Source organism: Heteronotia binoei, chromosome 3 (assembly GCF_032191835.1).
Source record: "Heteronotia binoei isolate CCM8104 ecotype False Entrance Well chromosome 3, APGP_CSIRO_Hbin_v1, whole genome shotgun sequence".
NCBI classification, from domain to species: domain Eukaryota; kingdom Metazoa; phylum Chordata; class Lepidosauria; order Squamata; family Gekkonidae; genus Heteronotia; species Heteronotia binoei.
The window spans coordinates 73,715,223-73,729,770 of record NC_083225.1 but is presented as its reverse complement, the minus strand read 5'-3'; the positions used below and the strand labels follow the sequence as shown (position 1 = coordinate 73,729,770).

Sequence of the window (14,548 nt, the reverse complement as noted above, 5' to 3'; positions counted from 1 at the left end):
CCCCTTTAAATACTAGCATTATTTGTATCATCAAGCAGCAGTTTCGAACTCCAAGGCTCTTACTCCATGTAATTCCTGAATTTTAATAGCTCTTGCTATTCAATTCTTATGGTTTAGCAAGGTTAATTCTGTTTTAAAATGCAAGTCCTTCCGTGCTACGAGAATTGGTCCCTTTAAGTTTTTCATACACTGTATTGATCAATAACATCTGCACTTCTTTCCTTTCTATATTTCTTTGCCTGTCTCTAGCACACTCAGAGTTCTTGGCCCCTAGAACTGCATTTGAGACCTTTGGAACTCTCCTTTTCACTGTACCCATTGTGGAATTATAAGTGTTTAAGCGCTTTACTCTGTAAGTATTCTATGCTGATCTACAACTTTTTTGGCTCTTTATAATTCTGTTTTAAAGTGCAAGCCTTCCATGCTAGCAAAATTGGTTCTTTTAAATCTTTCTCACACTATGTTGATCTGTAACACCAGAGTCTCTTTTCTCTATACATATGTTTGCTTAGCAAGTTCAGAGTTCTTGGCCCCTAGGACTGCATATTGCTATGTTGTGTATTATTTTTCAGGCCTTTGGAACTCACTTTTCATTGTACCCATTGTGGTTTTAGAAGTGTATTAGTGTCTTATTCGGCAAGTATACTATGTTGGTCTGCAAAATCTATGGCTCTTTCTGTATTTCTTTGCTTGTGTCTGAGAATGTTTAAAGTTCTTGGCTTTTAGGACTGCATATTGGCCTTTAGTACTGCATTTACTAGAACCACTGTGGATTTAGAAGTGTTTAAGTGCTTTACCCTGTAATATACTACCCTATATCAACATCTGATGTGCTGAGCTTTGGATTTTAATGATTTGTTATTGTGTCCTTTTCCCCCCCAACCAGCCTATTACTCTTGAGAAAGGTCTCTGATACTGAAACGGGTTAATTTTATGATCAAATTCCGTTGAGAGTATGAGAATATCCTTTCTTCATAATGATTATTATATCCTTTGTACATTGACATTTTAAGGACTGCTGTTTCATTTGTTGGTGGAGTCTCTATTTTTTGCTTGTTGGCTTTGTATTTTTGTCATTATATATTACATGCTTGTTATTTATCTTTGGTATGCTCGCTATTATAGGTTATAGACTATTTACTGATTAATTGTGATAGGTTTCACTCCACTACTCAAAAAATAGATGATGGAACACTGCTCCTCTTTGGTGGATGCCTCAAGTGAGGTGGCCATCTTCACATATTGCTACTGTGACAGTGTGTTGCTTGTATGCCCTCTGCTGCCACCTGTAGGACATTCCTTATGTCACTGGTAAAAATAATGCCAGCTTACAGACAATAGTGCAGTGTTTTTAAATTTTCCAAGTATAAGCATTTGATTAATGTTAAAACACATATATGGGATTCAGTCATATTTTCTAAACAGATAATTCAATATAGTAATTAACACTGAGTTGGTAATGTTAAAATATATTAACTAGAACATAAATTATAAAGCTCTGACAAGCTGACTTGACTCCAAATATCTCTGTGTGGGAGCAGAAGCCTTTTCTGCATTATGTGCCTTCCTACAACAGCCACTTGTATCCCAAGAAAAGCTCCTTAGTGGCAGAGTACCATCTGAAATCACATGCAATCTGGAACAGGAGAAGCAGCCAAAGGCAGAAGATATTTCACAAATATTCAGTGTAATGTATGATAACTGCTCCACACACTAGTGCCAGCCGTGACTCTTCACACAAAGTATAATCCATTCTGCTAACTGGCACATATACATATTTTTGTAGGTTCAGTTTAGAGTCCTTAGAAGTCTTTGTAAAACTAACTTTAATTAAAATTAAAAATAAACACCACCACCACAGTAGAGTGGGCAAAAACCAAATAAAACTATACAACGGGAGCTGAGTTTCATGTGATTAAAAAAAAAAAGGACTGAGTCAGTTTTTTTAACTCTGGGATTAAGCTAATCATATTAGAAACTCAATCCAATAGTCAGCAATATTCATTTCAATAAGAAACACATTTTAAGATTTAATTTCCCTCATCCACTCCGTCCAATAGGGATCAACTTACAACTACTCAAGAATTTGCACCTGCCAACCTTTAGGCACATAGGAAAAAGTATCCCCATTTTATTCCTGCAGAAATGGCACAGGAAGGTATGCCATGACATGGTATTTTTCAGTGTCCTCACACAGAGTCTACATTTAAACACAATTATACAAAGTAAACACTTCTCCTTCCCACCCCTTCCCTCACTGTGCTCTGTTTAAATATGCTTCCAATAGTGGAGTGCAATAAGGAAAAGGGCCGAGCAGCATTAGCATTCCTCACTATACATGGTCTTTTTTGCTTGCATTAAATTCATGCACGTTAGGCATTCTATGCTACTTATAAATTCCTATAATACTTTTAAAGGTGTCTAGAAGCACTCACAAATAAAATCAGTGTTTCCGTCTGAGAGAACATGGCCTTCATCATTACTGATCTTTGTCATGTCTCTGACATGTATGTATATAAAGTCTGTAATTTGCATTTAACTATTGCTGGGAAGCCTATATGCCTATTCCATCCATATTTGCAGGGCACACCTATCACAATGAAAGAAACCCTGAGTTTTTGCTACTTCCCCACCAGTGTCTGTAGCCTCATTTACCAGCATGTGAAAGCAATGGTTGTTTTTTGGTTTTTTGTCACTTTTCTTTGCAGACTGGATTCCTAGCATAGCTGAAAAGAGCCTTATATTTTGCCTCTTAATGCAACCCAATATTTAAATAGAATCATAAAGCCATCCTGAGTATGGATTGGCTGGCAAAAAAACAGAAATACTGTGTGAAGAAATGCAAGCCGAAATAGTCTGTTCAGGTGGCAAGACAGTTACAACAGAACACAAAGCAAATTTAAAAGAAGTCATGCTGGATCAGCAGGAGCTCACAGGAGCACAGCTCCTGAACTTTTCTGAGGGTTCCCCCTTCCCATCTACCTATCTTGTCCACTGAGTAGTAGTGCAGCTGCATAACAATCTCTGGATGAGCTCCACCATCTATTTTTCTACAAAATGACCCCTGTCATTCCCAGAATCCATTTCATCCTCAAACAATTTTTTGATAGCAACTACATTAGGTAAAGAAATCCCTCTTTCCCTTTTTCCTACCATGTGACCAAAGCAGAGAAAGAAACAATACCTTCGTAGATCACTTATCCTATGATGCTTCTAAATATGCACGGCCAAAGTAGCAATTCCTATTCATGTTGTTTTACCTCACAACTTCATTATTTTTCTGTATCATTCATTTATTCAAGGAAGTCTACATAGCACATAGGTTTTTAGACACAATAATATAACAATTGAAACACATGAGAAAAACGAATATTATTAAAATATCAAATTAAAATTAAAATAGAATCACTGCATATTTAACTAGGCATAGCAGTAGCTCAAAATTTTCTGTATCAGCAGAATTACATCCTTCTAAACTCACTCACTTCAAGTGACCTTGAAGTGTATAACTCTCTTAAGGATTACACTGGGTTGCAAGTTGCCAAGAAAATGAAAATTTATCTTGTATTAACCCACAAGCCTCCAAAAAAACCCTGATAGTATGTATACTAGTCCAACACTGTTCAAAGAGAAGAATATCTAGGGTTCATTTGGTATTGCAGGGAATGACTAGTATCCACTCAGTCTCCTGTCTGGCTATAGAAGACACAGCTTCATAAATACAAAGTGTTCTCTCTACTTTTTTTTTAAAGTCTCTCTGGATCATGGGATTAGTTAATTATATTGTCAGTCTTACATAATCTTTGCCAGTCCTTCATAGTTTCTTTATTTTAGCATAAAAATGACAAAATGGGTAATTTTAAAATTTTCTTTAGCGGCTAAAGAGACAGTACATTTTAATATATGCTGATGATTATCTTGCACTCCTCTATCTTCAAGTGATACAGAATTCAATTATACATACCACAGTTTGGTGGTTAACTTGAATCACTTCATCTCCAGCATGGATTTTCTTACACCGATCTGCAGGTGACTGAATTTAAAATAAAAGAGATGATAAAGAATACAGTCCTTATTGGCTATCATCTCTCCTTTAGCAGAAGCAAGATCGTTAGGCTATGCAAACTGTGCTATTTCTATATTTTCATTTAGGCAAAATATGTCTTTATTCTTTTCAAATGTAAATATACAATACAGAACTGTTAGGATATATCACAGTGAATCACTTAATAAGATTCATACCAGGATGAATATAGGCACGGATATAAAGATTCAGAGGAAGCATACAGCCTTATAATGAATTGAAAAGGCGATAATATTACATAGAAGTGGTGAGATCTGTAACAGTTTCAAAACACCGAAAACATTGATACAAGTGATAATCATTCTTTTCCAGAACATTAATTTTGCCTCAAATTAGACACTTTTCCTTGTGAGTATATGTTTAGTTCATGGATGAAAAATGAAAAATAGCAAATGCCTGTGATAATTCTCTTTTGCGGGAATGTAGAAGCAAACTAAATAGAATACAGGACTCTGAAAATGCATACAAAGACCAAGCTAAAAAGGTGGGTATTCTTAATTTCCTCAACATCTCTCATAATTTTCCTCAGAGGAATTTGTTGAACACAGTATGATTAATTTTAATAAGACATATAAAAGAGCCGCTTTCCCAATGTGGAAAAACACCTACTTCGCACCTCTACTCCATAAATGTTGAACTGATTTCCCTGATGAAGTTTATGAAAACCTCTGAAATTGAGGATTGGCATAGTTATAAATTTTTGGATTTTCCTGGATTTTCCTGTTTGTGTATTCTCTTCTACCGAACCTTTATCAACCTTTGTCTAATTAAATTTTAAGGTAATACTCTGCTAGTATGTGGATTAAGGATTGATCAACCATGATATTATTTGTTTCATACAGTATACTGCATGAATTTTCCAGAATTTTTATAAGCCTAGATTTGAGTACAGTAACACCTTAGTGACTACCAAGATTTTTGGGGTATAAGTGCCAAAGCTGCTACTGGACTCAAATCAAGCCCTTCTGCTGAAGACCAACATAACCACCTTCCTGAAAACTAGTTTTACAAGAATGCCTCTAGATACTTGGATTCTGTAATGAGATCTCATTATATATCAGCTTATTCTGCCAACACCTAAGCTAACCTAGTAAAAGACTTCAATACTATTAATATTTCAGTATAACAAAAAACTTACTACATATTAGCAACTGTTAAACCAAGATTCATAAATGGAAGACCTTTTAAATAAAGTCAGATGGGGAGGAAAATACCATTAAAACTGGTCCCTCGAGGTTTACTGATAAATCAACCAAAGAGCTCTATGTACTCAAGAATCTACCTAGCTCAATTCTGGTCATAAAAGATTCTCTCATTTTCGGGCTCCAGGTATACACATTAAGGTAGTACATGTTCAAAGTTTTGTAAAAAATAAGACTTTCTACTAGTATATGAACTTCCTTAATGACAGCAGTGGTTTTCAAACTATGATTCTTAGGAGTAGTGGGATACTCTGAAAACTCAGAAGTTCTTCAATGAAAACTTTGCTAATGCTGGAGACAGCTGTTCTGACATTATTGATGTTCCACTGCATCCACAGGGAAAATGTGCACCTTCATTTAATATTTAATAATACGTCCAACTGACCTCACTGGCACATTATGCACACAATCACTGCACTTTATCTGTGTGAATCTTACACGGTTTACAAGGATTCCACAGAAAACAAGAGTATTCCTCAAGATGCAAATCAGTGTACAAATGGTTTCCTGAAAGTGGAATGTCCTGGAAACAAATCAGAATATCCCACTGACTAAAATCCTGTGCAAGTGTTCCAGTCTACATATGCTACTTGCCTTGGATTACATGTAACTTATGTCAGCCCAGGTTAGGAGCCTGGAGTGACTCTGGATGCCTCACTCTCTATGGAGACCCAGGTTACCACAGTTGCTAGATTTGCCTTTTATCATCTTTTGCAGGTCAGGCAACTGGTTCCCTATCTCCCCCCCGCAGGATCTGGCTACAGTGACCCATGCAATGATCACTTCCAGGCTTGATTACTGTAACTCACTTTACACAGGCTTATCTTTGTGATTGATCTGGAAACTCCAGCTGGTGCAAAATGTGGCAGTGCACCTGTTGATGGTGTTGCCTGTGCAGGCACACATTCAGCCAGCACTAAACCAATTGCACTGACTACCCATTGAGCACCAGATCTGTGGCCTGAGACCAACATACCTGAAGGACCACCTCTCCCCACATGTGCCCTGGAGAGCCTCGCGCTTGGCCAACCAAGATCTACTGGTTGTCCTTGGCTCAAGAGACATCTGCTTAGCTTCGACTTGGTAGAACATGCTCCCACTTGAAATCAGGGCCTGTGGGACTTATTATGATTATGCAAGACCTGCAAAAAGGAGCTGTTCTGCCAGGCCTTTGGCTGAAGCAGCAGGCATTCAATAAAAGTCTGGCTTCCCCTTCTGAAGCTTACTGTTTTATGCAACCCAGAGTAAGAGGATATTGAAACCCAGTGCCACCAGCTTTGAAACTATGTATACAAACAGTGTAACCTAAATAGTTTTTAAACATGTGTTGTTTTAGTGTTTTATTTATATTTATTATACTTGATGTATTTTAGAGCCTACTGTGCGATCAGCCCTGAGCCCACTCGTGGGAAATGCAGAATATAAATCAAAATAAATACAACCAATGAATTGAAATTGGAGTAACTGTACATAAGACATATATGTTAGACTTCCTTTGCTGTCATGTGCTTCAGAATGTCCTGTCTGAAAAATCAAATTCAATTAAACAACCCAAAAATACAGTTGCCCAGAAGGTCAACAAACAATTCTCCAAGTCCAAGTAGTTACCATCATAAGAACCCTGGAACATAAAGGCTGAAATGCTGAGAATTGTGAACAGGACAGAGTTCATGAAAGGCAGTTTTGCCAACTGCTTTTCCATTTAAGTCCCCCATCTATCCCCTTTCTCAGCTGGTCCTGAGGGTCAGGGAATCCTTGGGAATGCAGATGGTGAGGACAGTTGCAAAAAATACTCTTTGCACAAATTATTCTGCAAATAAAGCAAAAAGTATATGGGATGTGGGTGCATATGTGAACTTTCCCCTTCTCCAGGTATATCTGCTCGCATAGCTCATGCCCATCCTGATGAACTCCAACCTACAAGAATGGCTTTTTGGAGAATGTAGTAGCTTTAGTACAATAGGTAACGTAGCAAAGATCCCGTTATTATGTTCTATACCACTGAGTCAATAAAAATGTCAGAAAGCATTTTTCAAAATTTATTAGAAAGCATTTCTCTCAATTCCTTGCTATGACTGTCTTCTGGACCCCAGAAGATTTAAAAAATGTCTTGGTAATGCAGCAATTAAGGACACAATCCAGTAAATTATCAGCAAATATTAGCACCACTAATTTAGTTTAATTGATTGATCTGCATAAAGAGGAAAAAATCAACAATTCGGAAAGAAATACTTTTCAAAATAATGCATGAATATGTTGCATTTTAAAAGGTAAAAAAGTGCAAGCATCAGTTGTTTCCAACTCTGAAGTGATGGCACATCACGAGGTTTTCACAGCAGACTTTTTATGGGCCACTGCCTTCCCCAGTCATCTACACATTACCCCCAGCAAGCTGGGTACTCATTTTACTGACTTCAGAAGAATGGAAGGCTGAGTCAACCTTGAGCCAGCTACCTGAATCCAGTTTCCACCAGGATTGAACTCAGGTCGTGAGCAGAGTTTGGACTGCAGGACTGCAGCTTACCACTCTGCACCATGGGGCATTAGGCATTATTTTAGAAGTCATTCCCTGACAATACTTTGCAAAATAATTGTTTTATTTACAAAATAATTTAAATAAAATCATTTAAAATCTGTTGCTTGCTGATTCTTGAACTTTTCAAACAAGCCAAGTCTTTTCATCAATCTATCTTACTAATCAATTAAGTGTTATAATCCTGAAATATATATATATATGTCCCTACATGGCATAATGTTAAAACTAAAAATTGATGTTTCTGACACACATTGGCTGTGATCACACACATAAATAATGCACTTTCAATCCACTTTTCAACTGGATTTTACTGTGTGAACCTGCAAAATCCAGTTGGAAAGTGCACTGAAAATGGGTTGAAAGTGCATTATTTAGTGTGTGTGATCACAGCCGTTATTTGCAACACTCAAGCCATCTGCTGATTACTACATACCTTGCAAACAGCATAGGATTACAATAAATGCTTTTATACTTGAGTAACATATAATGGGTTGGATCCAGTGCAAAACTCCTGCTTCCATAATACATCTTGTACAAGTAGAAGCACAAGAAAAGGCCATGGTTACAATAGGGTTGCCGTCCAACTAATGAAATATCTGGGGACTTTGGAGGTGGAGCCAGGCTGTGACAAGCATGACTGAACTCCAAAGGGAATTCTGGCAATCACATTTAATCGGACTGCATACTTTTAAAATGCTTTCCCTACATTTAGAAATAATGAAAGATGGGGCACCTTCTTTTGGGGCTCACAGAATTGGATCCCCTGGTCCAATCTTTTTGAAACTTAGGAGGTGCTTTGAGGAGAAGCACTCGATGCTATGCTGAAAATTTGGTGCCTCTACCTCAAAAAACAGTTCTGCCACAGAGCCACGGATCAATTCTCCATTATACCCTGTAGGAACCAGTACAGAGGGAGGAAAGTGATAGGTGTTGCACAAGATCTTGAGCAAGTGGGAGTTTATGTTCCTGCTTGCACAGCACTGGATCCAAGCCATAGGCTTCTGACTGTACCCAAGGCTTTTTGGTAGAAAAAGCCCAGCATGAATTCATTTGCATATTAGGCTATACCCCCTGATGTCACCATTGTTTCACATAGGGCTTTTTTGTAGAAAAATCCCTGCAGGAATTCATTTGCATATTAGGCCACACACCCTAATACCAAACCAGCTGGAACTGCGTTCCTGTGCGTTCCTGCAAAAAAAAAACAACAAAAAAAAAACCCTGACTGTACCTAATATTACACGTTTTCTGCAATCTCTACATACCACCCACTTTTATTCCTACCTTCGTAAAAAGCAAACTAATTAAAATGTGAACAAAGTTTGTGTTGCCAGCTAAAGAAGTTTAATAGCAACATTTCAGTAGTCTATACATACAATATATAGAAAAATGAGGAAACATGCAAAGCTGATCATGGAAAAATCCAGAATACCTAACATGACTTTTTGATGTCATCTATGGATGTTTCTCCATGGCTTACTTGCCCCGAGTTTCATGCTGTTGGAAGTTGGGTTTTTTTCCTTCTTCCTCACAGCATCATGGTACAGTTGTGTACCTCCCTAGGTTTTCCTGGCTCTTTCTCTAACCCGCTGAACTCTGAAGTTTTGAGAAAAACAGCAGCAAAGCCTAGGAGGTTGCTATGTGAAAGGGGAGTCTAGGTTTTCCAGGTCCCACCTATTTTTTTCATGGCAGCAATTTCTTCTCCCCTACCACAGAGGTGGCTTCTTTGTTTTTTATTCTGTGATTTCATAGCATTGTATCAATATATCATTATACCAAAATATGCATCAGGTTCTCTGAATTCCCAGATTTCTCTAGCCTTTCTCCTTGACGAGATACATGGAAAAGCCTATCTCTGTAACAAAATGGGATACTGACTTACTTCTAAAAAAAATGAAAGAGGGGAATTCAGAGAACCTGACGTATATTTAGTGTATATATATAACACTATTAAACTGCAGTATTTTTAAACGCCTACCAGGAAAACCTGCTGTGTGGAAGCCCTGTCACCACTATGCCACCCTGTGTGGAAGCCCTGTCACCACTAAGCCGCCCTGAGCCACCTCGGTGGGAAGGGCGGGATATAAATCGAAATATAAATAAATAAATATAATAAATATTCAGTATAAGCAGCAGCCATGGCATTAGGGAACCTACACGTCAGTCCCATGTAGAAAACACTGATATCTCTGTATTTTGGATTGCAGAAAATTTATTTTTTTCAGCAATGGTCAGAATAATTGCATCTGAAGTTGTTAGATTCCAGAGACTGCAGGAAGTTTACTCTAAGTGGCGCCTATTACAAGCAAATTAGAAAGGACATATACATCTTTTCCCAAACAGGACAAATTACAATATATCTGTTTTTATTTTGCTTTGTTTTAAGATGTTAATAAACTCCAACATAGAACAACAAGATAAAATCCGTGTAGTAACTTATAATTTTTATTTTCTGTGTTTTGTTTCAACTACATGCTGATGTCTTGGAATCAGGTAAATAATGATGCTCAAATGCACACTTTTTCTTGAAACAAAGACAGCATTTGCAATATAATATATAATACAGTAATACTGTAGTGATACACTTCTCAGTCCAAAGCAGCTATATTAGCATACTGGGAGCTTATTCAGTTCAAAAATTTATTGAACTGTTCAGTAGTAGAAACTGTTTCAGCAGGGGAAAAAAAGCTATAGTGATTCATCGGTTCTTTCACACACTCCTACTGCCTCCATATACTTTCCTTAGACTCGAATTTATCTATGTCATATAAGTAAGATGAAGTAACTTAGTTCAAGGGGACTGCTCAATGATTATGAAAGTGCACATATGCCTTCTAACTAAGAGCTGCGTCAACAAAGGTGGTTTCAAATGTATTGCTGTGGGGAAGCTCACACATGTATGAGCAAATGAATGACAGACCGGCAGAGATGAGGGTGTTACTATGGAAAGAGCGCATACATGTATTCTTGAGCCACTCTATGGAACAAAGCATCCTCCTGTACTCCAACGATCTCCCCCACCCCATGGACAGTCCCTATTTTTCCCCTCCCATTTTATACAAAGAACCAGCACCCACGTTTTTCTTCTGGGGATGCTGTAGTAGATTTTTGTTGGTGGAAGATTTTTGAGCTGATAATCTCCATTGCTCAACCCATTCTTCCAACCTACCTAGCTGATAAATCCCCGCATAGGGGGAAATACACGTACACAAATATACATATGTGAACTCAGAGATTAAACAAAGGCACAACATAGTGTACACCCTGACAATTCATACACTGCAACTGCCGATGTATATTTTCAACAGTTGATAACAGACTGTAAGGCTATTATATCTCCCCTCATATGTTTAACTTAAAGAACAAACACTTCCTTATCTTGTAAATCAATGCAGGCAGACTACCACAAATTAAAAGGATTCTAGGAGAGGCAACAGAGCTTTCCAAGTGGTGTATAACAGAGTGGTGTCTAACAGAGTGGTGCAAGGCTGTGTGGCCAGTGAACTTATGGTCATTTCAAGCGTGTCCCCATTTTTATCTGTGAGATGCTCAGCAATGGGCATCCTCATTAGGAAGCCTTCACTCTGGGCTGAAATTTCAAGGTGAATAATTAAATTTCAGATCCTTAACAAACTCAACAATTCTAAACAATGCTCACAGAAGATGTGAGTGTGTGGAGGGGGAGGGGAACCAGTATAGTGTAGTGAGCTAGAATGTCAGAGTAGTATTGGAAAGACCTGGATTCAAATTTCCTCTGAGCCATGAAGCTCACCAGGTGAACTTAGGCCAGGTACTCTGTCCATGTAACCTACTTCACAAAAGTAAAATTTGTCTAAGATGGAAATGCTTTTGTACCAAGAAAAGTACCAGCAGAAAATCCTATGTTTATTAAAAACATGCACCTCTATTTCACAACAAAATGTGAAAGCAAGACATTCGCCCCCCCTTGAAAATGTTGATTATTTATGTATGTTAAAAGAATTAATTAAACCTAAGCTGTTTCAAATTCCGTGCACCCCTCCTTTCCCTGAGCATGCGTTAGATCATCTGCAGTCAACACACACAGGTTTGCAAGCAAGGAGTAGGGGTTTAGCATAATCAAAAATTCAGGGCAAAGGTGTTCGACCTCAGTGAATTTTATTAACAATACTTACATTTTCTGTTGTTCCAGTAATTACATGGAGACCATCATATGTTGATTTAATGTACATACCCTAAGAAAAAGACATCATGGAAGAATGTGTAAAGCTTTTGCAAACTATTGCCATCCAATATACACTTCTCAGCTATCTAAAAATCTCCCTTCTTTTAAAAATTATTTGGGTGATACTTTGAAATATGCCACTAGAATACCACTCTGAATTTTTTTAAAAAAAATTGATCAGAAGAAAAAATTCAGAGCATCTGTTACTTTCAATTGCTGTGGCAGCTGTCTCCACGTACACCCCCTTTATCTGCAGTGGCTGCTCACTGGGTTTTAGTTTGTTCGCTGCATTGAAAAATTCTCAGAGGAAAGGTGTTTGAGAATAAGAAAAATATCCCCCATCTAAAGAGAGAAATTAATGTGACCAATGTCTCTGTGGAGCTATTTAAAATGTCTTCTATATGACAACAGTATTATGTGCATGGGTTTTTATAATATGTATATAATAGACCTCATCTCAAAATATTTTTATCAATGGCACTCCATTACAAGTCTAAACAGTAAACATAATCCACTTGAAACAATCAAATCAAGATCGAATTGAATCAAGGTATGCATGTTTCTCAACAGTATCAATCATACGAAACTACAAATTCTTAGCTACAACCATGTGATTTAAGATAACATTCTAAGTTCCACAGCTTTAAGAATATAAAATCTTCACAAAAGCCATTAAAATGTAACCAAGTTTTGTAACTTATAAGATTAGGTTTTGTAACTTATAAGGTTTGTGTTGGAAAATACCAGAAGACATTGGGGGTGGACCTGGGAGAGGGCAAGATTTGGGAAGCGAAATGGCCTCAGCATTGTACAATGCCATAGAGTCCACCCTTCAAAGCATTTTCTCCAGGGGGAAGCTGATCTCTGCCAGCTGGAGATCAGCTGTAAAAGTGGGAGATCTCCAGGCCCCACCTGGAGCCTGGCAACCCCATGATACTACTAAATAGCCTATAAAATACAATAAATATAAAATCTCACTTTAATATAGTTATAGAGAAAAAAGGACAATTACACTGTGGAAAACTATAAATATTACCAGTAACACTCAGCAAGACTTCAGAATTTTTAAGTCTCCTACTCACTGATTATTTTATTATTATTTATTAAAATTATGAATTGCCTCACCCAGCCAATGAGACACTCTAGGCGATGTACAACAGAAAATATACATAAAATCAATAAAATCCATTAATCGAAAAGCAGTTTCAACTCATTGGACAGTCTTTATAGCATGCTAGAATTCTGCTTGCTAAGTATTGTGAGCAGTCTCTCCCCTCGGTAAAGGGAGAGGGAAAGAGGGGGTGCCAGGCCGGCAACCATCGCTGTACTCAGGCAAAAGCCTGGTGGAACATCTCTGCTTTACAGGCCATGCAGAATTGTAAAAGGTCCCGTAGGGCCCTGGTGTCTTCTGGCAGAGTGTTCCACCAGGTCAGGGCCAGGACTGGAAAGATCCTGGCCCTTGTTGAAGGCAGCTGGACTTCTATAGAGCTGGGGATCACCAGAACATTTCAACCAGTAGAGTGTAATGCTCTTCCAGGAACATAGTGGAGGAGGTAGTCCCATAGAAATGTTAGTCCTCAAGGCCTTAAAGGTCATAACCAAAACCTTGAATCTAACTCAGTACTCAACTGGAATCCAGTGTAGCTGGCACAGCACAGGTGGAATGTAGGCCAAGGGTAGGCCAGTGTTGAGTGAGTTACAGTTGTCTAATCTGGAGGTGACCGTCACATGGATTACTGTGGCTAGGTCCAAGCAAGGCAGGAGGGAAGCCAGTTAGCTGGCTTGGCATAGATGGACGAATGCCATTTTAGCAATATGTGTGACTTGAGCCTCTTGAAAGAGAGGCATCCAAGGTCACTCCCAGACTCTTGGCAGTTGGCTGACTCTTGGCTTGCTATGGTATACCTAGTGTGTGTTTTAAACTTCCCATACTCAGCTCTGTTGGCACGCAGCCCATAGTCCTGACCTTGATTCAGGTGAAGTAATAAACTTGCTTCCCCTTTTTTTCTGCAATGTTACTCTAATGCCACATCACTTCCTATCATATAATTGCAGCTCAGTTTCCATGCTCAATTTTACAAACAGAAATGTAAACCATTGACTGGAGAACCATGGACAAAATATGTATACATTCAGTTTGCCCCTCAGCTAAATTTTAAATAAATTTCACAAATAAATTATGTCTAACTTGTGCAGGACTTTAAGTCTAAGGTTGCTAAGAAGGGGCAAGCAATACAAACCACTTCTGTTTGACTCTTGTCTTGAAAACCCTAGAGGGTCACTATAAGTCAGCTGCAACTTAATGGCACTTCACTCACACACACACACAACTTGTATAACCTTTAAAGATAGTTTTTTTAACTGACTTTTTAAAGCACCTGTAAATTTACGATAGCCTCTGTAAATGCATGTCTGGTATGACCAATTGAAAAAAAAATGTTTCCTCAAATAATTATAAGTCATCACATCCCAAAATGTCCAAATAAGGAGCTAGATTCTTCCAAAGAATGACTATTCTTTAA

The 14,548-nt window shown here is 38.0% G+C and overlaps 1 protein-coding gene across 6 annotated transcripts in view; it reads right to left on the bottom strand.

Annotated features, from left to right (window-relative positions):
• CNKSR2 (connector enhancer of kinase suppressor of Ras 2) overlaps window positions 1–14,548 on the bottom strand; it is a 267,343-nt gene that overhangs the window by 150,943 nt on the left and 101,852 nt on the right. For 3 of the 6 annotated variants that reach the window (XM_060234061.1, XM_060234059.1, XM_060234064.1), the window contains exons 7-8: window positions 11,977–12,036; window positions 3,965–4,033 (exon numbers count right to left, since the gene is read on the bottom strand). The exons of 1 other annotated variant lie outside the window; for it this stretch is intronic. In XM_060234061.1, the coding sequence (XP_060090044.1) occupies window positions 3,965–4,033; window positions 11,977–12,036 (129 nt within the window). The remainder of the gene's footprint in view (window positions 1–3,964; window positions 4,034–11,976; window positions 12,037–14,548) is intronic. 2 more of the 6 variants (XM_060234060.1, XM_060234062.1) reach the window with 1 other exon arrangement.